The sequence below is a fragment of the Mchenga conophoros genome, linkage group LG9 (genome assembly GCF_057382185.1).
Source record: "Mchenga conophoros isolate Kocher_MC1m ecotype Shallow Benthic linkage group LG9, M_conophoros_male_GT1.1, whole genome shotgun sequence".
In the NCBI taxonomy this organism is placed as follows: Eukaryota; Metazoa; Chordata; class Actinopteri; order Cichliformes; family Cichlidae; genus Mchenga; species Mchenga conophoros.
Window position 1 is genome coordinate 23,903,301 of NC_140534.1, and position 25,012 is coordinate 23,928,312.

Below are 25,012 nucleotides of genomic sequence, written 5' to 3' on the forward strand. Positions count from 1 at the left end.
AGATACAAAAAAGCTTTTGACCTTGTGAGCCAGTCTTAAGCTTTGCATTCCTGGGAGGCTGTGTTGTCTGAGAGATCTGAGGGATTTCTAGCTTTCACAACTCCCCATGGTTTCTAACCTCAGTGTTTACGTGTGCTGGAGAAAGAAGGGAGGGAGAGTGAGGGTGGGGTTCCCGAGTGTGCTCTATAATGACCACCACTTGACTTTGGCATTGTGCTTTGCACATGTTTCTCAATCAAATCCTTACCTTCTGAGGCTAAATTTACTCTGCCATCTCACACAGAGGACCCACAGCTAAGTTCAGGTCTACTCTGTAATTCTATTAAGCCAACCCTAATATTATGCAGAGCAGCACCTGACAGATATAACAGCAATGCAACTTTTTGCTACCGCAAGTGTTGTGAAAAAAGTACCTGCCACTGGGCTTTGAGTAGCTTGTCAGTTTCATTCATTCTTTCCAAAAGATTTAATTAAGTTGTTATATCGAGTAATATTTTATTTAAGATACTGTTGATAGAGGCATGTGCAATGCATCATTACATCACTGGAGAGATCCTTGCAAGTTTGATGGTTAAATGGATGACCGGAATATTTCAACAACTATGGCATGAATCAATATGGAGTTTGTTTCTAAAAAGTGAAATCCTAACGACTTTGGTAATAGTCTTCCAGCTTTACTGTAGCATCTTTAGCCTTCTGTGTTTTGGGTGTTGGGGATCTGAATCCAAATTATTGTCTTTCCAGCTCCGTTTATGCAGAAAACATTTATCTTTTGCAGTATATCCAATTGTTTCAGAACCTGTCCCAGTTGTATGCAGCATTTTAAATGCATGGTATATGCATTTTTAGTCAAGTCTGCCTCATGAAATATTAAAGTTTTGCACAGTTAGTTAGACTTGACCTAGATATTAAATTCTCCTTTCACAGAAACTTGTGAAAGTCAGTACGAAAAGATGGTTAGGGCAGAGTGCCCAAATGAAGGCAAAATACCACAGCACAGAGCTGCAGACCACAATGTCCAGTGTGGAAGATTCCCTTTGTACATACAACAGAGGTATCCAAGGGGAAAAAAACACCCCTTTGCTTGTGGTTGGTCTTTTAAGTGGGAGCCAAAGACCCAATTAGAAGGATCAGGGTGGATCACCACTAGTTTTGTCTTGATGTGCTGTGGTCACCAGATTGCCAGCCTGTCGCTGCTGCCTCCGGCTCCTCAGAGGGCATTAGGTTCATATGGATGGCTCAAAACAAACACACCCGTGCTGAGGGATTCTTCGTCTTTAGTATCTGGTAGGATATAAAGAAGTGCTAACTACAAATCTAACAAGAGCCACACAACTGGAAACATGCAATTATATCATACCAACAGACAGACAGCTACTGGGGAAAGCTTTCTATGGAATCAAGACAAGAGAAACTATGGGAAAGCTGCAATATCAATCATTTCTATTGCATATAACCTTTTCTGAAGCAATTAGTAATACCCAAGTACAATTTTAAATGTTACAAATATAGATTTTCAGTTGGGCACACAGATTTTAGCTTGGTGGGACTTTGTTACAAGGGAGGGCAGAATCTTTCATTCAAAGATTGCTGAGGTTTGGCAATAGAGACATCATTTTTATGGTCTTGAAGTAAGAGATAGTGGATGGAAAATGCAGAATCGCATCTGTTGTAGCAAAAGTCTGCATATAAAACTTAAATTTTGCCACTGTGATGTCACTCATTTATTTGTGGAGCCTCAATGTCAGCATTTTATTTAACAAAATGTTGGCATGTGGAGGCAGAAGCAACCATAAAAACTGATCTAAGTTTAAATTTGAACATCCATCCATCCACCCATCCATCCATGCCAATTCAGGGTCACCTGAAGCTGGAGCTTATTCATCACATTTCCAAACAGTCCATGCTGCACAAAGTGCTAAAAATATAAAATGCCACTAAAATAAATCTAATACAAAACAATAATACAGTAAAATGTAGGAAAACAAATAAGTCAATAAAAACAACTAAAACAACAACAACAACTAAGGCTTTACATCAAAGTGTGTTAAAAGCCAGGTCATAAAAATGTGTCTTTAGTAACGATTTAAAATGTTCGAATGTTTGTGCAGATCTAATATAAAGAGGAAGGCTATTCCAGAGTCTAGAACCTGCCACAGAGAAGCCTCTGTAGCCACGAGACTTAAGTTTAGTAATAGTTAAGATTAGGACATGTCACCACTCTTTCACTCGACCCACACAGAGAGGGACAATGACCAAAGCTAAGCTAAACACTTACAGGAAATTTAGAATTGCTGTCAGATGTCATAATCGTACAATTAAAGAATAAATTGTACAATTAAAGTCTCCCTTGTGATTGTACAATTATATAACACCTAGTACACAGTTATGTTTTACCATGTGTCTTGTGCTTTTGGATAATAATACATTTGATACTTTATGGCACATTTGCATGAATGAGACATTTCACTCACTGCCTTTCATCACAACTTCAGATAGGCTGTTGCTCTGTCAGTGTGTGGTTGAAATCCTGTTATTCTCTGCTTATCTTTGATGGTTTTAAGAAAGAACCTTGATTTTTGGGAGGGATTTTTCTTACTTTTAAAACTGACATGACACTATTAGTGAACTATACTGATGGTTATTGATTTTAGGTAGTTAACCAGTCACCTCAAAGACTTTTCAGAAACGTTACCATGAAAGGCTAGTGTCTGTTGTTATTATCCAGCAGTCCCAAGCCCTCTTATTTTAGAGGGGCCTGTTTGTCTGTACATAAGGTATAACAATATCCATATTCTTGCCAGACTGCCAGTCCTAAAGAAAACTTTTTAGTGGGGCATCAACCATTTTAAGTCTCTGAGATGCAAAAGTCCAACATAATATAGATTTACATGCAATAAGTGTAATTCTTGTTAAATTCTGAAGCAATGCTATTATTAGTGTTGCCTTACTTTATGCTGAAATCTTTGTTAGATTTCCATTTATGATTCAAAGCCTATTTCAAATGCTTCCTATCATCACGGAGTCAAAATTAGACCCATCAAAGATTCATATATTTAGGCCTTAGTTTCATTACGGCCCACTCTCACCAGCTCCTATCTCGTGAATCATTATGGACATACTGAGCGTGGGTGGTCATCTCCAGTACTGTGCCAAGAATTACAAACTAGCTGATGAAAGTAGCAGGGAAATTGACTGTTTGACGTTTGTCGACAGTCATCAACAAACACGGCAGCAAGTGGCGTCAGCTGGTATTCAGGCAATTTCACTGCCTGTCTAAAAGAACGATCAGGGTATTTGATTTGTTCTCTTTGCTTGCCAGCATTAAAAAAAAAGTAGATTATATTTAATTTGTAATGCGTGAACATTGCCCTAGATAATACCTTGAATGTGCTTAGATTTACAGCTTCCTGTGAGCAGACAATATAGAAAAAATGTGCATTTACACAAGTAAGAAAAAGTAATCAATTTAATTTCTTCACACCATCAAGAATCAAAATATATTCAATTTAGCATAACAGCCAAATCGCAGTCAATATATATTCTTGGCTGGACTGATTGATTTCTTGGATTTGTATTTACATTTAAAACAAAGGCTGAGTTTTCTTACATCTAAGAATGAACTTGTTTTTATCTTCTTTTTTTGTCTTACCGTCTGTCTTTACAATGAAAAATCTCTGACATCCACTTTAGAAGTGGCATAAACAGTCTGTACCCACAGGGGGGCTCTAAATGCCAGGCTCTCGTTGCTCCTTTTATGCAACCACATTGACCTAGACACATAGCCACCACGTAGACTTGGGCGCACACACCCTGACACCAGAATGCCCTACTGCACAACACTAGTCTTCTGTCTGCACTTCAAATGACAAAATACAGGTTTAAATACACTAAAAGATCATTCAAAGGACTCCAAAATAGCTCATAAAGGACATGTTGTGTGACTGCTGTTTGCTTTCTATAAACAGAGCTTCTGTGGCTTTAGAAAACTCCCCATCCTCCACCCATCTTCCATTCCACATTTGTCTTTTCCATAAATCAATATCTGCTGAGAGTGTGGGGCTGCTGATTGTTTTTACAGAGCGTTGCTGTGTAATTTTGTTAAATGGTACTTGCACCCAGTTTACTTTGAGATGGTAAACAGTCTGGCTGGTAAAAAGTGAGGGTGTTGATTCCCCTAGAAGCATACAATCAACATAATTGGTATTGTGGACTCAATGTATTTCATTACTTACCTGGGAGTTAGGCATGATGATAGGCCCGTAATAATAAGTACTATTTTGGTTACAACCAACATTATGGATCATGTTCAATACGGATGATCTTGTCTTACCTAACATGTGGCATGAATCTTTTTGTTTTTCTGTTTGTTTCATATATGTTATAGATGTTAGCCTCACATGTGAGACTGCAAACAAAACATATTAACAGGGATTTGCACACTCAGAGTCTCGAGCTCTTTTTATACAACCCAATAAAGGTTTTACAATGTGTTAGAGCTGCTGCTCTTGCCTCAAACAGGAGTTTTTAAATGGTTAAAAAAGAATTAGCAGTAAATACTTCCACTCTTCAGCTGGCACAAACCAGGTTTTAATCAAAATGTAAAAGTCATTTTCTTCTTCTTTGCGCTCCAATGATGCAAATGTAAAAGTGACGATGATGATCGAGTTTTTGGTTCTTTCTATAACAGGTACCTTTACCAAACAAGTAGCAGCAGGCCTGCATACTTCTGTGTCTCCACTGCTGAAGATGTTGCTCCATAGTGGAGATCCTAGACTGCTTGTTAACAAATGATACAGACAAGGTCACATTTCCAAGCTTTTAAGCATGCCTTTATTAGCTGCGTCTGTTCTGCTCACACAGTTCCTAAAAGACTTCTGGTCCCCGAAGTCCCATTTATGTGAAACGTGAGATTAAATTCATTTAACATCTTTTGAACTGTGCACAAGTGAAAATAATGGACACAAACGTATTTTCACGCATCCATTAATGCACAAAATGCCGACTCAGTGGCATCAAATGTTTCCTGCTGTATCTGTGTTCCATCACAGTACTTTTCCACTGATGCCTCACTCACAATTGCACTGCGCCTGAACCTTCTCCCTGGCCCCAAACCACACTAATCATACAACTCCCCTACGACCCCTCCGCCCTCTTCTATAAATGTAATTTGAGAAATTTACAATGAAATAACCATGCACTACATTGTATCTCTCTCTCTCTCTCTCACACACACACACTCATGCAGTTGGCCTTTTTGCCATGATGTGTTTGGATGAAAATGTTGCACTGTATCCTGCAGAGGTGGTATATTCCTCAGGGATGATCACTGATTTTGCATGGATTTCCCGGATCCACACAAACCATGTCTTACAAAACTATTCTGTCAAGAGGATGATGAATTACCTAAAGCATATGGCTAATGATAACTTGTATATTTTCACTGGAAACAAATTCCATGGAAATACTCCTGGTTTCATTCCAAACGCCTCCTCTCTCATTGTCCAAAAATGATTCAACACCCACAATCATAAGTGAGTGTGTTGCACTGGATAACATGCTGTTTTACTCTGATTGACACAAGCACTTTTACGTACAGTGTTTTACGTGGGCTCTGGATAGGCTGGCTTGGTGCCAAAAGTTCATAGTATAGCGCACCAAAGGTTTATTAATCTACAGCTGGAACTTAACTCTAGTAAAAACAAGCAGTGCTAAGGTGCACGAGGAAATTAACTGGGAAGAAAAATGTAGGGAAAAAAGTGGGGAAATTAAACTAAGAAGAACTGAAACTGTATATCTGTGACTTACTGTAGCCTTTTTTCAAGAGAGTTAGATTTGGTGGCTCAACAGCATAAACAGAAGTATGAGAGGATGTATCTTGTTGAACTTGGACAGTTAGGAATAGTTATTTTGCCCCTTAATAGATTTTCTGCCTTGTGGCACATGCCAGGTCACAAGGCTCGTACGCTTTAATGTTTTGATTCATTACCCCAGGCAGTAAATGAGTGACTGCACTAACAGGTAAATAGTGCATTAAAGGCAGACAAAATATGCTGGAAACTTCTTATTATCCCCGTGGTGCAAGATTGCCTCTAAACCATCAGCTACAGATATGACCACACATAGACTGACCCCAGGCACTTAAAATCCTACAATGTTGTAAACACTTAATTTAAATCCTTTGTTTGGTCAAGACCAGAGTGCTTGCTGGGGTAATGTCTAAATCACTATTTGCCACTGGGCACCCTGCAGTTAGTGGTGCGCTTGAATTGACTTTGGTATAAAAACTAAATTCCCATCTCAAAAACCATTTACCCTAAGTATGGGTATTCATCAGGTTAAACATGGTGCGTACAACCATGTACAACTGTAAAAACACAGACTCTAGAGTTGATTTTATTAATAAAAGAAGGACATGACCTTGAACGACCCGCCTTTGCCTCCAAAACACCGAGTATACTGTATCCTACTTGCGACTTTCGAATAAATCAAGGTTCGGATATGTGTCACCATTTCTTCCTTTTGATAAAGGCATTGCTGTGAGAATCTCCTAGGTTTTTCCTGCATGCCTGGTTGTAATTAATGTCACCTTTCACAGGGTCTGGACACTGCGCAGTTCAAGGGAAATGATGACTACAAAGGGCTCTTTCAGCAGCTGAGAGCCTTTCCTAGTCTGACCTAAATCTCCTCCTTCTCTGCTCCCCGCATCTTTACTGCTTCATAGCAGCTACTCAGAAATTCAGCCCTCATTCGGCTTTACGGGGAGCAAAAATGCACATCTGGTCAGGTAAATACACGGCCCTCAAGGGGGAAGTAAAGCTCCAGAGGCTGTCGGCAATAAAAAGAAATGGGATTTGATAAGAAGGTGAGAACTTGGATAAAATCTAGGGCTCAATCTAAGGTGGATATTTTATTAAGTTTCTAGATGGTAAACATATAGTCATGTAAGGGGTAAAAATCATAGTTTTCACTGGATGTTTTTTTCCTCTGTAAGCTGTGCTTTTAACACCTCCCCTCTCTGTTCTGTCATCAGTCTTCTAAGCACCATCTGTACCACTTCCATGAAGTTGCATGTACATGTTTACACTTAGCCCCTAAGGTAAACTGAACCACATTTGCACTGATATACATCATCACACCGCACCCAAACACTTCGGGGCTACTCCCTGTGCAGAGGAGTACTTCAGTCCAAACCAACCATGATGGGTTTAACATGTGATGCGTCCAGACTTGAACTGATAAAGCGATAAGACAATGAAAGCTTGTATGCAGTGGTAACTACATCCAGACTTTCTACAATCTACGAGGAGACTTTTTGGTTTTCTCTCTGGACAGCGAGTGCTTTAAATGAAAGAATGTGCTTTCAGCTGCTCCATTATTTCCTACGAGGTCATCAAAGTGGATGGATTCACATGGTATGCCAGATGCAACCATCACATTTACCCACACTTATGACCTCCTGAAGCTGGGTTTGTGTCTCCTTTCAGGGTCTCGTGAGACTCATGAGGCAATGTGTTGACTATACCGCAGCATACTTTAGTATATTAAATGCAAAATTAGAGTAAATGTGAAAACATTAATTTTTCAGTATTCAGGGTTTTTTTAATTGAATTAGACAATAAGTTAAAAAATAGTTTGCTGAGTTTCAAAATAAAGTCACTCATATCTGTCAGAAAAAAGGAAGAACATTTTGCAGAAATATTTTCAGTAAAGCAAATCAGTGTTGCCAATATTCAGTACAGAAAGAAGGAAAACCTTTCAAGTAAAAATGACACATCGATCTTCATTTAGCTTGAATTCTTAATGAATTCTGCTCTCTTTGCTATGCAAAATTACAGTGCACAAGTTCTTTTAATGGGGCACAAACCAAATGGAAATGTAATTAAAAAATCACAAATAAAACCTTGACTGACTCAGGGTAGAAAACAATGTAACTTACACTGCAGAAACATGATTATTAGCACCAGTAGTAACTTTTGAAGCAATACGCAAGTTCAGTCACATTTTACCTGAAACACAATTTTATACACAATGGTCATCTGCACAACCTCACACAGTAGAGCTAATTGCTAGCAAATCAACCAGGGTGGATGAATGATGGTTACCATGACAGAGCAATGAAAATCATGACAATCTACAGCATAGACGATTTCCTGAAAGATTTTTGTTTTGAATCAAAAAATGAAGCAGTAATGTGACAGAAATCCTTACCCTGCTAGCTTGGTTTTTGTTTCAATTTGTGTATCAAAACTGTTAATTGCCTTTGTTACTTCCCTGGCCTCTCTATTCTCTGTCTGACAGAGGTTATTTGAATGCAACTTTTTCAAGATTTTAAAGCATCTGCTTTAAAAAAAGAATCGCATCAGAAGAACAGCTTGTGCACAAAACTTCAAATCATACAACCAAACAAAAAAAAAATTGGATGAAAAAAAGCGAAGCGTGGTTGAAAGACTTGACATCATAAGGCCGTCAGGTAGTTCAAGGATCAATAAAGGACACTGCAATATAGCGGGTGCCGCCGGTTGTGGGTAGGCCTTCATGCAGGTGAGTCAGTCGTCCCGGGTGCATGAAGCTCCAGCCTTTCCTCGGTGATTCTATGCTACAGTTATACCGATGGAAACGGCAACCCCCTCCCTAAAAAAAGTAAATTGGATTTATAATTGTGAAATAAATCACTGGGTTAACAATACTCATCAGACAGATTATCTAATTGGAAAGCTTAAAATAAAATCTACATTTAAAAAATATATATAACAGCTATAATATTAGTGTGACTTATGCCCCATAATACAAGTCCTTACCTGAAAGTCTATGCCTTTGTTATTGAGAGCAATGTTAATGGTGAAGGTAGAGGAGTCATGGTGGGGCCTCAGGTAGGCTTGTCTCTCAGGAGTGTATTTTACAACAAAGTTCATCAAAGCATAACCCTGTGACAAAAGGATAGAAATGCATTGGCTGACAGTACTGATGTTACCTTCAAATAAAGAATTATGCTTACAATGTGTTTACAATATGGTAATACTATTCTAATAAGTGAACCTGTCCACCAGTATTACTTTATTATTATAAGGTTACTATCACTTTAAAATCTGTATAAATTTTTTTTAAAATACATGGATGTCGCCTCCAGCTCGCACTGGAACGGTTCGCAGCCGAGTGTGAAGCAGCGGGAACGAGGATCAGCACCTCCAAATCTGAGGCCATGGTTCTCAGCCGGAAAAGGGTGGAGTGCCCACTCCGGGTCGGGGATGAGTTCCTGCCCCAAGTGGAGGAGTTCAAGTATCTCGGGGTCTTGTTCGCGAGTGATGGGAGAAGGGAGCCGGAGATCGACAGACGGATTGGGGCTGCAGCTGCAGTAATGCGGACGCTGCACCGGTCCGTGGTGGTGAAGAGGGAGCTGAGTGTAAAAGCGAAGCTCTCAATTTACCGGTCGATCTACGTCCCTACCCTCACCTATGGCCACGAGCTGTGGGTAGTGACCGAAAGAACGAGATCGCGGATACAAGCGGCAGAAATGAGCTTCCTCCGAAGGGTGGCTGGCCTCTCCCTTAGAGATAGGGTGAGAAGTTCGGCCATCCGGGATGGGCTCAGAGTAGAGCAGCTGCTGCTCCACATCGAAAGGAGCCAGCTGAGGTGGTTCGGGCATCTGACAAGGATGCCCCCTGGGCGCCTCCTGGGTGAGGTGTTCCAGGCATGTCCCACCGGGAGGAGGCCCCGGGGCAGACCCAGGACACGCTGGAGAGATTATATCTCTCGGCTGGCCTGGGAACGCCTTGGTATTCCCCCGGACAAGCTGGAGGAGGTGGCTGGGGAGAGGGAGGTCTGGGCCTCTTTGCTTAGGCTGCTGCCCCCGCGACCCGGCCCCGGACAAAGCGGATGAAGATGGATGGATGGATGTCAATTTTATTGCTAGCAAGTTCTGATAGTGTTTCCAGTATAATATTATAGTATTCCTACTAGACATACATACAAAGGCATATGTATGTTTCCTACTACAGTTTTTAGGGCCACTGAAGATTGGTGAAAAAAATGAGGGGAATCGTCTCAGAAATTTGCCACTTTAATCTTGAAGCTTTGCCTTTTTTTCCCTCATAAATAAATGCACCTTATTGTCTTTCTGATCTTCAGCGGCCCTAAAACGGTATCATAGTTTTCCCTAGTTTCTGGGTACTTATTACCAAATGACTTAAATTTCAGTGTCACATTAAATTATTATAAACACTGTTGACACAAGAGATTAGTTGGATTACTAAGGGGTAATAACTTAAATTTTCCATATTGGCACCTTTTTCTTTCCACCTTACTACCCCATTATTACCACAATATTAACGAGTGGTGATGGGAAATTCTACCAATTTGTCATCCAATGGAAAATTTGTCATCAGTTGTTAAGATTCACATCAGAATCACAAACATAAACATGAATAGCAGGTCAGCAGCTCATTATATGATTAAACTTTTCTGCTGTTATAACTCAGCTTTTACTAGAAAAAGGTCAGATTCACACAAACCTTTGTGTAATAGCCAGAGAAAACTTTTAACGTGACAGGTGATATGAACTCTCGGATGAAATGCAGCCACTCTTTCTCAAACCCAATTTGCTTCATGTGAATGTCATCTGTCGGCACAGTCTCATAGCCTCCAGCAATCCGCTTGTCCTGAGAAAAAGGAGAGAAACAGAGCCCGATGCAGTGTGACTAACGATGGAACAAATGACCTACTATCCTCAAAGTGTGTGTCCACAGTTTTCAAAGTGATGGTGATTGTGATGATGTGCATGTGTTATTTTTTTTTAAACCACAGGCTGTTCTGTTGTCTGCCTGTATGAGACTTAATGACCCATCCAGCTCAGTCGTCTCTCAAACAAATACAAAAGTATTTGTAATATATTAATCTCCCTGGCCAACTTTGAGCCACTGGGAATTAGACACCATTAAACTAAAACACAGCTGGGGTTTTTTGGTTGTATTCAAATGGCCAACCTTGTGATGACAGCACTAAAATCATTTTTCACTATATGCATTAATCATAGTTGCATGTGTGTAACTTTCTGTGTCATACCAAAACATAACTTTGACATTTAAAAGCTAGCAAGCTAACCAAGAATAGTCTGTTTGATACTTGTTACATCTGGATGCCATTTAACCCACAAACAGTGAAAGAGTGCTTAGAAGTATCAGCAATAGTTAACTCAGTTAATTTATGTAAACTTTTGGGGTAATTTCAAAAATCTAAATTTCTACTGTATAGTTTAAAAAAAATCAATAAACCTTTTAGTCATGCTAGTGGTGTTAGCAAATGGTAGCATGCCCTCACACTATTGTTGTGAGCTAAAGCTGGTGCTGCACATAACCAGCTTCACTAGCAGGCTTTTTAATCATTATTAATGATGGGAAGAGTGTCTTCTTGTTTCTGGCAACACACAATGGGTATTTGTCATTATATAACATAAATGAAACCATCAGTTGATGAATTTAAAGTACACTGGTTGTATTTAGCCCTAAAAAACTTTAAGATGTTAAGCAAGATAAAGCAGACATATCAAACTATAAGTACATTTCAGTTTTCCCAGCACATCTGTTATGCTAACTAAATTAACTTAGGCTACGTTCACACTGCAGGTCTTAATGCTCAATTCCGATTTTTTGATCAAATCTGATTTTTTTTGCCTGCTTGTTCACACTACAAATAAAATGTGACAGCAAACGCACTCTAGTGTGAACCCTCAAAGCGACCTGCATGCGCGAAAGAAGACGTCACACACAACAAGCTGTGTTTAGATGCAGACCAAACAATATTGTTTGACTGATGGCCCTTAATATAAAGACTTCAGACTTTACGTTTCCCAATTTTGCTTTAAGTTATAAAGTTATTTTGTTATTTACATTTGGCCTAATAATTATCCTTATTGCTGTTTTAAAGAGGAGCGGTGCTTCAAAGGATAGTTGCAGATTTCTGTCAGAATCTACAGATTATACAGTACAAATAAAATTTTCACGTTTCTCCAACGTTGTCTTCCCAACAGTTTCACTAACATCTACACTGGATGGCCAGGAAGCGTTCATGATGACTTCTCGGGGGCTGATAATTGGCGTCTGTCTTGTGTCAGTGACGTAAAAGACGGATTTAATGTGACATGACCGTTCAAACAGCAGTCGCTTTCTAAAACATCAGATATGTATCGGATTCAGTACCACATTCGAAAGTGACCCAGGTTGGATTTGAAAATATCGGATTTGTGCTGTTCACACTGTCATACCATGATCGGATATGGGTCGCATAGGGTCAAAAAAAGTCAGATTTGATGCGCTTTCGCCTGCAGTGTGAACGTAGCCTTAATCTTTGCCATCTTCTTTCTTATCATAGTGCTGAATTTTTACGTTCTATACTTTTGGATACATTTAATGTATTTTTTGTCCCTGTGGTGAAGAGGTCAGTGGTTGCATCTCAGTGCCTGGCCTCTCTAATAAATAACCTTTGCTTTTTGGCTCATACTTCTAAACTGAATCCAGTACCACTGATATTTTATTATGGTTGTCACCTTATTAAAATGTGTAAACATAAAACACAGAAAGAATAAGAAGAGCACTGTGCCTGTAGTGTGACGATTACACTTAGCACTTTATGTTCAGTGAAACTGAGCTAACAATACACACCTGGTGTTTGCCTCCAGACCATGAACCGTAATGCTCCATCTCCTCGACTAGTTCATCACAAGCCTTCTCTGAAAAGACTGCGAACCAGAACACATCTGGACATGGCTATAAAACACGCACACACATATTGACACACAAAAAGAGGCCACTGAGAATAGACTTGAATAACACCTTCATGTTGAGCTCTAGTAACTGTAATGTAATACCCAGATATGGTAAAACCAGATGTTGGGATTTTTTTTGCTGCGACATTATGTCATCCCATTTCCCCCCTCGGTCTGTATCAGTATGTTGAAGACATACAGATACACATGTATATATACAAACCTGCTCCAAGTAGTTGTCAGTGAAAATTCGAGTGTAGTTTGAGTGGATATATTTCTCTTTCCAGTCCTGCAAGCAGAAAGTACTTCAAATTAGTGCCCATTTTTTGAACTGTTTTCTGACCTGCATACCTCACAGAGCTAATCTCATCTCCCACAGGGCAGATCCCAGCTTGTCAAATACAGTAGTAAATCATCAGCCAGGAGCCTTATCACACCAAAGTCATTATTCCAAAATTGTCTCACATTTGTAATCGTTCCATTATTGTTAATAACCTTTACAGGTGGCTGTTGTTTATCTCAGCTATTCAGAAAAAAAAAAGCTTTTTTGTGGTTGAAGGATAATGAGAGATCATAATGACTTACCACAGGGTTTTCAAATATCTGCCACAAGTCATTGTTGTAATGAGAAATGTTATAATTGGCTGTGGAAATGAGCCTCCCAAATTCGTGACGGTTGGTTATGTACATGAAGACTCCCTGCAGCAAGCAGGAGAAAGTTGAGTAAGTTTCGATTTACTTGTCTACATAATCATCATGCATGCAGTATTAGAACACATGAATACTCATGAGTAGTTATCACTGGCAATGAAACTGACAAACTGATACTTGTGGCAAACTACTAAAAGCTTCATTTGCACAAAACTGAGAATATAGTTGGATTTAAGTGTGCTTAAACACACTGAAATCATTACTGAACTCTATGTTCAAACAGACACAGATGTCATATAAATAATCTTAGATTATTTATGGGTGTTGGGGGAGGGTCCTAGAGGGTTGGGAACTGGATAACATGGGGCAGGAGAGGAGTGGGAGAACAGGAACAGAGGGGTGCTAGGGAGGTCGGGACAAAGCAAATCCAGGAATTATATTCCCTCTAAAGTGAAGCATGGGGAGGGAGATGTGTAGGAGTGGTTTGGACTTACTATCAGACTAGGCTTTGTGCTTGATGAAGATGAATGAAAAATTAAGGATAGTTTTGCAATCTCTTTGCACAAGATTCCAAATTGCTAATGTACAAATGCATTCTGTGAAAAACTGTGATTTGCACCAGATGTTTAGCATGACTGCGGGAAAAAATAGTTTGAGCCTAGTCTGAGATTAGTCAGTGTGTTTAGAAAGAGCAGCTGGTAACATGTGTGTGATGTAGGGTTTGGTTGTTTAGGGTAAAGCATCAGGACAGGGGAACTGCGCACTGTGTGAACTTTTTTGTCTCCTCCGTGATCTCCTCTTAGAAGCAATCATAAAAACATAAAAGATTATGAGTCTTTCTCTGTCTGACTGAGATCATTTTACTTTTAGACCTAAAGTTATCACAAGCAAAAAGTCAACATCAATTTTCGAAAAGTTGCCGGTCATCTTAATTTCTTATGCAACAAGTAGGCAACTCAGTACGAATTTATTAAGAATTTGTAACTGCGCATTTTCAAAAAACAAAACCTCCAATACTAAATTCAGTATAAGGGAAAATTTATTTCTGTACCTAAAACTATGCATGCTACATGGCTTAGATTGGTTTCTGAGTGCTAACCCATTGGAAATGGATGTTTCAGAAAGCAGAGTAGTCAAAACAAATGGAAACCTTTGGGGGCCTGAGCATATGGAATGATTCCGGAGAAGGGGAGTCTTTTTCTCTGTGACTGGTCTAAAATAAAGGAGAAGCATCATGTAAATAAGGTGACATTAGTGAATTCAAAATAAAAAACAGGGTGACAGAGGAAGTACATATGTCACACACATAGGAATTCAGGAGGAGAGGAAACACGCCTGCATGAAAAAGAAGCAAGATTCCCTCTGAAGCTGATGTTTTTGTAGGTTAACATGGGAGCAATGCATGCTGGGGGAGCAGGCCAAGCAAACCAGACAACATACACTGTGTTTGAATCAGACGCCGCAGCTGCCAAGTCCAAGTGACGCAAAGCAAGACTAGGTAACAAGTTCACAAGTGAAAAGGAAAAAAAACCCACAAGAGACAAGACCCTTTCTGTCTGGTAGCCAGCCAGGCATCGGTTGTACTGACTGCGCTCAAGACGTAAGGTTAAAAGAAGGTAAAGGATGATGGGATACAAGTGTAGCAGAGAACCTCGCACGACCAAAGAGACACTGTAAACACAGGACGGTCATGACTTGCTGACGAAGACACTCATACATACTCATACATACAAACACTGATACTTGCCAGTCTTTGGTTTCCGTTGAGCTGTTGACTTTTGTTAGTAGCAAATTCATTGCTTAACCAAACTAACTATCATAAATATACCTAAAGTTAGTATGACCTTATACATTCTTGTTGCTAAATTAATCTTAATATTTTACGGACAGTAGTGCTAATAGAGGAATCCTTAAAGATGGCGGTTGTTCCTTCTTACCATGTCTCTGGCATTTCTACATAAAGCCATATCTGGGTCCAGTTTTTCCAGAACAAAGTAGTTCCTTTCTTTCAATTCATTCCTTAAGGCACTGCCCTTGACCAGGTATACATGTGCCATGTAAGGAATGTTCCACACACCCCTAGAAACAACAAGACATAAAGACAGGAAGTGCTTATTTTGTATTAATCCAGTATGTATGTATGTAAGAATGTATTCTTACAGTGTGCAGTAGTGAACTGTGTGGTAGAAAAGAAAAAAAAGCTCAGCATATTCATTTAGAATCTTTTGAAACTTACATAACAACCATTTATTTTCTGCATGCTGTCAATCTGAGTTCCAACTGTTGTGGGTGAATAAGTGTTTCCGTGCAATCTTAGAGCAAATCTAACTTACTAACTTACTTTTAAGCAAAGTCAGTCAGAAATAAAAGTTTAACTTAGTGTTTTTCTCATCAAATCACTTTTCTGACTCTTCACATAGGCCTTCTAAGTTAGCAGGTCTTATTTTTTGTGGCTAAACATGAAGGAAAATAGTTCCAGCACAACGGTGCAAGATTTATTCATAGTTACGGACATGCTCAGAGATCCAGTACCCACATTTGCTTTGTGAACCATGAAATGCAAAGCCATAACTTTGTTTACCCTTATTGCTCTTGTGACTTACACGCGTTTCCTCTGCACAATGTCAACATAATCTTCAGATCGGGCGTAATACCCATCCAGACTCAAGGCTCCCCAGAAGTTGGACCACAGCTTGCCGTGACGAGTGACAAGGGGGCCAATTATTTTTCTGTTGGAAAGTGAGAGACGGAGTGAAGAGATGGTAACTCTGTCAGGGCAGTTAAAACTCAGTGAAATCTCCCAAGCAGGCAGCCACCTATTGCACCAGACCACTTGCCACTGGGGTAAGGCCTCTATCTAAAGTCTCAACCTCTAGCTGGATAGTATACTTTATATTACACTGCAAAGTCAGAAACAGATCACAGAAAACCACGATTCGAACCACACCAGTACATCATGCTGGACTCAATTCAAAGAAGTGTACTTTCTTTCTGTTAAATAAACTGGGAAAAAGTTTGCAAAATAACACCACCATAAATCACAGTGTGGGTTCGTATATATACTGCAGTATGCTAATGGTAAACTTTCTTGGTTGAGATAAATTGGACTTTTGCTCCCACAACCTCTGTGCCAGCTGAGAATTCCCATGCTGTCTTTAAATATCCGTAAACGCCAGTCACAATACCATGCCACGGCCACAGTGACATCTAGTTTATGGGAAGGTTTCTTTAAGATCGTGAGCTGCAGAAGGGCAAAAAGAGGTTGAATGTTTGTTTTTTGTATAATGCAAAGTGGCATTTCTGAGTTAGTTCAATAGACTCTTTTGCTGTATCCATGTGGCCAGAGAAAAACAGGAAGCCAACGCAGCCTATTTTAAAACTTTAATTCACTCAGCTGTAATGTTCCTGTGGTTTTGCCACTTGCGGGATAAACTAAATGGTTCAATGATCACAACAGCTACCAAGAAGGTCCAAACAGGCTCAGTTGTGGCTTCTATTCCAGTTACTGTGTGATTACCTGTTTTGCTCAATGAGGAGCTTCAGTGTCTGTCTGTTGGTCAGCATGACATCAGAATCTATGCTGAAGTAGTAGTCGCATGTGGCATCCTGACGGCAAAGATCCCTAATGAAATTAAAACACAGACATGGCGGAGAAAATGATTTTTTGTTTTCCAACCCAGAGCTGATTACGGTCAATAAAAGGCTTGGAATTAATCACTGTCACGGCTTTAGATTTATCAGCGTCAAAGTATAAGGTGTAATTTTCAATGGTGGAGTCTGACTCTTGCTATCTTTAAACCTCCAGTGGATAAGGAGATTTCAGAAAATTAGAGACTCCTAATAAACCTAAGACTTCTTCATTACAGGGCTGTGCTGACCAATGCTTCCCGGCATGCTGTGCCTAAACGTTTTGGTCCAAATAAAGCTGCAGTTTACACCTGAGTGTGTGAGTTTGTGAATCCTTACACATTGCCGAGGATTTTAAATCAGTCACAATGCAGCCTGGAAAAAAAATAAGTCAATGAATTTAATTTAGCAACATTTACAACCTTCTTGAGGACAGTCTCAGTCTCCATCAGAGGTTTGTAGATGCTTATGACACCTGCTAAACTATGAGAAGACATTTTGGATTGGTCCTCCTTAAATAATTGTTTTCCTTCTACAACAATTCCTTTATGATGAATTGTAGATAGATATGAAGAGTTCAGACTTAGTTGTAGAAATCCATAATGTCAGAAGGAAAATGGAATTGCATGCTAAAAATCAAGCATGCCCAAATATAAAGTATGGCAGAGGGAGCATTATGTTTGGGGCTGCTTTTCAAAAATAGGGTCTAAGGCTTCACAGATAGAGGAAGGAAATAATTAAAAATAAAATTTAAAAAATCAAAAACATTAGAATGGCTGAAAATTAAGAAAATTCATATTTTTGAATTACCAAGTTGCTGGCCTTAGCCTGACTGGGATGCTGAAGAGGGTTGACAGTTACAATAAAACATACCCTGCCTTGACATCCTTTAGAACGATAATTTACAAAATAAACATTATGTTATAGTTAAAAAACTTTAGACTTTAGAGCATGAACCCATTAAGAAAGAGCTTACTAAGACTTAAATAACTCGACTTTATTTTCTGTAATAGGAGTGGACCCCTACTACCATCTTTTATCTAAAAGCAATTATATTGATAGAGAGGGGAAGCTCACAGCCCACATTTCCAGTTTCCTTAGCACCTTTTCCCAGGTTTGACTGTGAATGATATTCAGAAGCAAAAACTACAACTGTTTGCCTGTTATTAGTTTAGTCATATTATGTTTATCTGTAAATCTGTGATTTAGCTGAACCTAAGACCACGTTTTATGAGTAATCAATACAGAAAGACTACAAAGCAGCACCAAAGGTGTATTTGTCTCTCTGGTTATTCTTAATACAGACCTTGAATGCACTGAATTATTCATGCTTCTAGCAACAAAGATGACCGTTTTCCCAAACAGAAACCATGAAAACTCGTTTAGAGGTTTTGAAAGTATTGCATGGTTAATCAAAGTCAGAAAACACCATATCCTTTATAATCATTCAAAAATTCTAAGAAACTTCAGATTCTGAGAAATGATACATTTATAATAGTTATACATACATTGCCATATTCCTGGCCTCTCCTTGGCTCAAATTTTCTTCTGGTCCCACAACTTTGAAACTGTTGAACACATTCTTGTTCTCTTCCCAGAACCTCTGGATGTGCTTCTCGTGGTAAACCTCCTGAGCAGGGAGCCAATATTAATGGATTAACAGAGACACCACATACTGTGTAAGGAGCCATGTAGAGATCTAGGAAGGAAAAAAAAAACTGCACATGCAGCTGCATGTACTCACATTGTTGTGGACAAAGAGTTTGAGTTTATCCTTTGGGTAATCCAGGGTCAGCAGTCGCTGAAAGAATTCAGGAAGAAATGGAGTTGGCTGCTCAATGAATACTCCAACCAGCACATTTGGATACTCCTGTTTAGATTCGAAAGAAAGACATATTGTTTAGATTTCATAAAAGTGTCCCTGGCAGTGGAAGACTTGTTTAAAATAAATCATGGATGATTTTGACATTTCATTTCTCACATAAGCAAACCATGAAGCCAATACATCCATATTGTTTAGATTTCATAAAAGTGTCCCTGGCAGTGGAAGACTTGTTTAAAATAAATCATGGATGATTTTGACATTTCATTTCTCACATAAGCAAACCATGAAGCCAATACATCTAAGATAAGATAAGATAAGATAGAACTTTATTAATCCCTCGGGTGGGTTCCTCTGGGAAATTCGACTTCCAAAAAGCACAGCAACGACCGAAGTTACAGTTACAGAATTGTTATATATATATATACACACACACACACACACACACACACATATATAAATACAGAGACAAATATAAATAAAATATACAAAGGGGATAAATAGAATAAATAGGAATAAAAAATAAAAATACAAGTGAATTGCACATTTCAAGTATTGAGTCTATTGCACTGTTGACTATTTACAAAAAGTATTGCACAAGGTATTGTACAGTGAGGTGCAGAGGCACTACAGCTTAGTTGTTCCCCCCTCCTTTGTCCTCCTGTTTCCCCTCCCTCTCCCCTCCAGAGAGGAGTTAAACAGTTTGATGGCGTGTGGGACAAAGGAGTTTTTAAGTCTGTTAGTTCTTGTCTTGGGGAGAAGCAACCTGTCACTGAACAGACTCTTCTGGTTGTTTATGGCCGTGTGCAGAGGATGCCCAGCATTGTTCATAATGTCCATCAGTTTCTTTAATGTCCTTTTCTCTGCCACTGTCACCAGAGTGTCCAGCTTCATGCCGACCACAGAGCTAGCCCTCCTAGCTCCTAGCTGTGTCACTGCATTAACTCTATTTTCTTGATTTGACTTTAGAATTGTGCCTTGACTATTGTCTTTGCAGAATTTGGTGCTGGCTTTAACATTTTAAATATGTTGTTAACACATTGCAAAACCCTTCGCATTAATTTCCTGAACATCTTCCATCCTGACCAGCTGATATGTTGTAATCTAATGAAGTGGGTAACCAAAACCACGGTACAAACACGTGCACAAAATGATTCCGCAGAAAGTTGAGGAAATAAAGATAAAATGGAAAAATGAAGCAATAGAGAAGAGAAGAGCAAAGACTTTCCCATGACACTCAGCTCCAGCCCACACAGCTCAGTCTGGACTCTTGATCCTCTTGACCAGTTCATGGCAAAGGTCTGGGCCAAGGATGAAAAGAGATCCGAGAAGAACCATCTAATTTGCAAGTTCCGCAATGACTGTGTTTTAGGCACAAGAATGGGAGCTCATCCATCAAGGCAATGTGAGCTTAAATTGTCACAGAAAAGCAGGAGCAGACAGAAACATTAAAACGAAAGCAAAAAGTTACCCTTAGCATTTCTTATAGCAGAGAAAAGCAACACCCAACAGTAGAAACAGTTAAAGAAAAGCAATGAAGTGGCCTGGGTGGGATTGTTTGGTCTTTCGTGGTGTAACTCTCAGTGTCATTGCAGGGCTTAATTTCAATCTCAAAACACAAGTACACTAAAAACCAACAAGTACCTCCTCCAAACTGGGTTTACCCCACAGGAAAGGCCTGGACAGTATGACCAAACTTTCCACATGACCTGAGCTCCCACCAGTTTCTGTCCCACATAAACAAAGGGGCACAGTGGAATGAAATGTCCTTTCTAATGTGCCTATTATTGAGAAGGAGTAGTGTTTTCTTCATTCACTGTGGAAGGTCACCAATAGCAACTTTCACAGTGATGCCTTTCATGTAGCTTGGTTTGTACTGAATCGGCTCCAGTTAAACTATTGAAGTGTATCCATGCAGCATGTTGGATTACAGCAATTTTATTTGTGTAATGTGAAAACATCAATTTTAGTGAACAGTAAAAACACATTTTGCTCTACAATAGACAGATTTTCCTCAAACTATTTTTAAGGTAAAAATAAATAAAGATGAACTGAGATCTTGTGTTGGTTACAGTGTTCGCCTAGAGGACCCAGAAGTAAAGTTTGGCATCATTCTTGACAGACGTAACCACACAGCAATAGACATTTCCTATTGCCTGCCATTCCTGCCGGCTATACGTTGCCAGCCTGGGTTGAACTCTGTGACAAATTTTCAGTACAACCACTGTAAGTTACTATTGTGGATAAAACCCACAGTGCGGCGCATGCTAAAAGACAGCCTGGTCGACAGTGACACCCCTTTAAATGAGCCCTTCAGAAAACCTCAAAAGCCATATCCTGCACCGCAGATGTGCAGTGCTTCCTCTTGCCCAAGTAGTTCCCCTTGCACTTATGCTCTTTTAAAATGGTCCAGAAATGCGGAATGGGCACATAACCTATTATCGCTGGAAAGACAGTGGAGTACCAACAGAATTGCTTATCTGTTGAAATACGGAAAAAAATCTGGGATCTTCAACTACTGTCTAAACAGTCAGTGATACATGGGTGGTTGATGTTGGGAAATGGGCTGTATGTGTCATCCTTTCCGGAGTCCAGAAGAGAGGATGAAGAAGAACTTTCCACAGCAGCTATTTCAAAGCAGACTAAAAAAGGATGGCAAGTAGATGGAAAAAAGCAGTCTGGTGCACCTACTTTTAACTGAGAAAAGTCTACGACGTCATCATCACAGTGGCTACAGCCGTGTTCATAGTTCCATGCATTGGGAACATAGTTGGCCAGATAGTTCAAGTACATCTGCAAGAAAAAAGCATTCAAAGTAAATAAAAGACTTGAGACAGCTGAGGTCACATTCTTATGATATGTTTGAAAATCCTAACCTGGAATACAACTGTGGACGTAAAGATTTATTGTACGACTGTGTCATGACTGGACACATTCACTTGCAGGTCAGACTAAAGGCCACAGAGTGATGTGTCGTCTACAGAAGCCAAGGCTTGGCAACAATGTTATCATTCTTCATAACTTTCAACATATTGTTAGCACAACCATTGCTGCTCTGTATTTAGTGTGAGAACGTGTAATTTACCGGTTGCTACCGTTTGCCAGTCTGTTATTGCAGACGTTAACGCCATGATCATGTAGCTGTCACAAAACTCAACTTGGCGAGATAACTGGGAAATAAAATTAACTAATGGTCTGACAACTCGCTAGTCAGCTCATACTGTGATCTCTCATTAAAAGCTTTTCTTTCAGCTGTTGAGCCCTCTGGGAAGAATGACTCAGTAGTTTGGTGGGTTTGGTTCTTTAACAGGGAAGACCAAACATAAACAGTTGGCCAAAAAATGAGACAGGAGAAGGAAAAGACCAGAAGAAAAATCAACAGAATTATAGCGGGCATCCTGCTTTTTAGTTTCCTCAGCTCTACACCATGATGTAGAATTGAGTGATGGCAAAAACAAAATGAGAGTATTGTAGCTATATTCACTGCCCTTTATGCCTAGGTAACTAGCAAGTATCACGTTACCAGTAAGTAGAGTCAAATTTATACAACGAACAGAACATCAACAGCAGTGATGAATGGTTGCTGGATAAAATCTAAAAGTCTAAAAGGCCAACAGAAACTCATTTGCAAATGGCAGGAAAGAGTTTGATAATTACATTCAAGGTTAGTGTCATAGGTCAGGATAATTATCTTAAAAGTATCTGTTCTGTCCCTTAAGTAGGCTACATTAGGTGTGTCCTTGACTGCAATTTCTTGCTCACTTTGGTGTTTCCGTTGCCATGGACAACTACTGGCAGAGAGTCATACGCCGTGTTTCTAACTCTCACTCTGTCCGTTCCAAACTTGAGAAGCACTTCATCTGCCAACAAAAAGGGGAACACAAGACATTTTAGGCCATATTTTGAAAGCTGACATACTACATGGGCAAGAGCTGCGAGGATTTAGAACTTATAAACTGCAAATCCTACATGTTCACTGAAAGTAATCCACAGATTGGCGGCAGCACCAACATCAAATGTTGGTTTAAGTGTTTTTTTTGGTTGTTGTTTTTTTGCCACTTAGACATCCAAGACAGAGTTTAAATTATAAAGATTCAGAGATTATTCAATTAGAAAATAAAATATCTTTAAATTCTCACCAACAGCCCCGTTCAGGTTTTGAAAAATCTGGCACTTGTGGTCCAAAGTCATATTGAGAGATTCCTGTAAGAAGACAAAGACCTACATTTAGCCATCCATAGCTATCCATAATTTAAAACACAGACATGTGTTTTAAATTAAGATGCTGCCATTGGGATTCAGTGGTGCACAGTTTACTCTTCTGGGTCTGTCTTCTCTTATTGCAATAACCACATCCAATTTGAACCTGTTGCCAAGCTGTGGAGCTCCCATTACATTACTAATTGAGACATGGCAGATGTTGATGCAGGCACGATCAAGTCACTGTGCCCGTGGTTAAAAAAACACAATGGAGACATGAACCAAGCCACAGATTTAGAGAATCTTTGCTCTCTTGGCAGGACTCACCCGCTGTAATGGGTCCAGGTATATTTTAGTGTAGAAGAGCTGGTCATCATCATTATCGTGAAGGTTCCACTGTGAAACTATTCTGTTTATGTACGGGGCGTAGCCAATTATACCTGAAAGTAATAAACAGTGTGAAACACAAATCCAGCAGTAAAAGATAGAGTGAGAAATGTTTACAGGCGTATACATGGCTGGTAGGCTGTTGGTGACAATTACAGTACAACTGCTGGCTCCGTGGTGTAGGTCGAAATACTTGGGAAGCCTGGACGTCTTAGCACAGAGTGTGACTTTTGGCAATAATCCCAAGCACACACGAGAAATAGCTAGGGACTTTCTCTTCCCTCAGAGTAATAATGGGTAGTAAGAAGGATCTTTATGTTTAGAACAACACAACTTACTGCTAGCTGAGTTTCTGAAACTATATTTGGTGGTATCTTACACACTATAAATGCACATTCTCATGGCAATCTCTACTCCAGTTTCCCCCCCACGTCTCTTCTTTTCCTCACTGTGTTGCTCAAGGACAGTGACCACAATAACAGATTGCAGGGTTTGGCTGTGTTGCTGGTTTGCTCCATTTTGCATCCTATCATTTGAAAAAAGCCTCAGACACTGTAAACAAGTCGATGGACAGACATGACATAATCTAAGCGGCAGGAATGAGAGAAAAATGTTCAAAAGAAATCATATTTTATGTTTTTAAGCTTTTATTCCTGATAGCTAGTCCACCTCAAATGCTGCGAATTGCATGCCTGTTGGAAACGTTCAGTGTCTTGTACTGCTCTACTAGATGAGGCAGCATAAAACATTCTCAGGAATGAAAACACATAATATGAAACAACAGTTCACATTTTTTATGATATATATGCTTGGACAGACAGGGTTTAATGGCCAGATCCCAGGGATTTCAGGTAATTAGCTTTAACCATTAGTAGTTTTGTTAGTGTGCGTGACCCCTCACTCTACTTAAATAAACACATGCAGTCACACACAAACATAACCCTATCTTGACTGCATCTCAAAGACACTAGACTCTCTGTGACAAAGTATGCATCCAGATGCTATAAAACTTTCCCCAATGGTCACTTGGGCGGTAGCGTTAGGAACACAAACAAAGCCTACAATTTTATACAAACTGTGGCACATTCAGGGGCCCAAGACAAATCCACATGTCATGTCAATGACAATGAATGCTAAAAACAGCCTCTGATCAGTCTGAGACAGCCGGGCTCCAATATGGGAGGTCAGACCACACTGATGACCACAAGGAAGGCAGTAATTCAATGTCCTGAAGAACTGGCAGGATGCAAATGACCAGGCCATACGGCTTATATATGAGAGCATACTGTTACTGTTTCTTTCTTAAAAATGTCTGCATGAGTGCGCATATTCTGAACTGTCTTCCCCCTCTCTCATTTCACATCTTCAGGTGTGTATTCACATCCCCTCATGTAGCAGAGAGGATCATTACTAAAGAAAAGAAACCGCAGTATGCCATGGGATTCACCCACCTCCAGTGTACCGCAGACAGGAAATACCTGACGGAGCAAGATTACAAGGAAAATATAGTTGAATTTCGCAGCAAAAGATAATAATAATAATAAAAAAAACATTAAGTGGTATTG

The 25,012-nt window shown here is 39.6% G+C and overlaps 1 protein-coding gene across 2 annotated transcripts in view; it reads right to left on the minus strand.

Moving 5' to 3' along the window:
* Positions 1-7,580: 7,580 nt before the first annotated feature.
* The window catches only part of plod2 (procollagen-lysine, 2-oxoglutarate 5-dioxygenase 2), a 35,894-nt gene continuing 18,462 nt past the window's right edge, over positions 7,581-25,012 (minus strand). The window contains exons 5-20 of one of the 2 annotated variants that reach the window (XM_085287056.1): positions 23,388-23,500; positions 23,000-23,063; positions 22,623-22,720; positions 21,552-21,653; positions 18,783-18,908; positions 18,547-18,668; positions 16,929-17,033; positions 16,015-16,140; positions 15,349-15,490; positions 14,562-14,624; positions 13,346-13,459; positions 12,984-13,049; positions 12,657-12,761; positions 10,512-10,658; positions 8,802-8,927; positions 7,581-8,634 (exon numbers count right to left, since the gene is read on the minus strand). In XM_085287056.1, coding sequence (XP_085143182.1) covers positions 8,479-8,634; positions 8,802-8,927; positions 10,512-10,658; positions 12,657-12,761; positions 12,984-13,049; positions 13,346-13,459; positions 14,562-14,624; positions 15,349-15,490; positions 16,015-16,140; positions 16,929-17,033; positions 18,547-18,668; positions 18,783-18,908; positions 21,552-21,653; positions 22,623-22,720; positions 23,000-23,063; positions 23,388-23,500 — 1,775 coding nt within the window. In that variant the 3' untranslated portion in view covers positions 7,581-8,478. The remainder of the gene's footprint in view (positions 8,635-8,801; positions 8,928-10,511; positions 10,659-12,656; positions 12,762-12,983; positions 13,050-13,345; positions 13,460-14,561; positions 14,625-15,348; positions 15,491-16,014; positions 16,141-16,928; positions 17,034-18,546; positions 18,669-18,782; positions 18,909-21,551; positions 21,654-22,622; positions 22,721-22,999; positions 23,064-23,387; positions 23,501-25,012) is intronic. The other variant, XM_085287057.1, reaches the window with a different exon arrangement.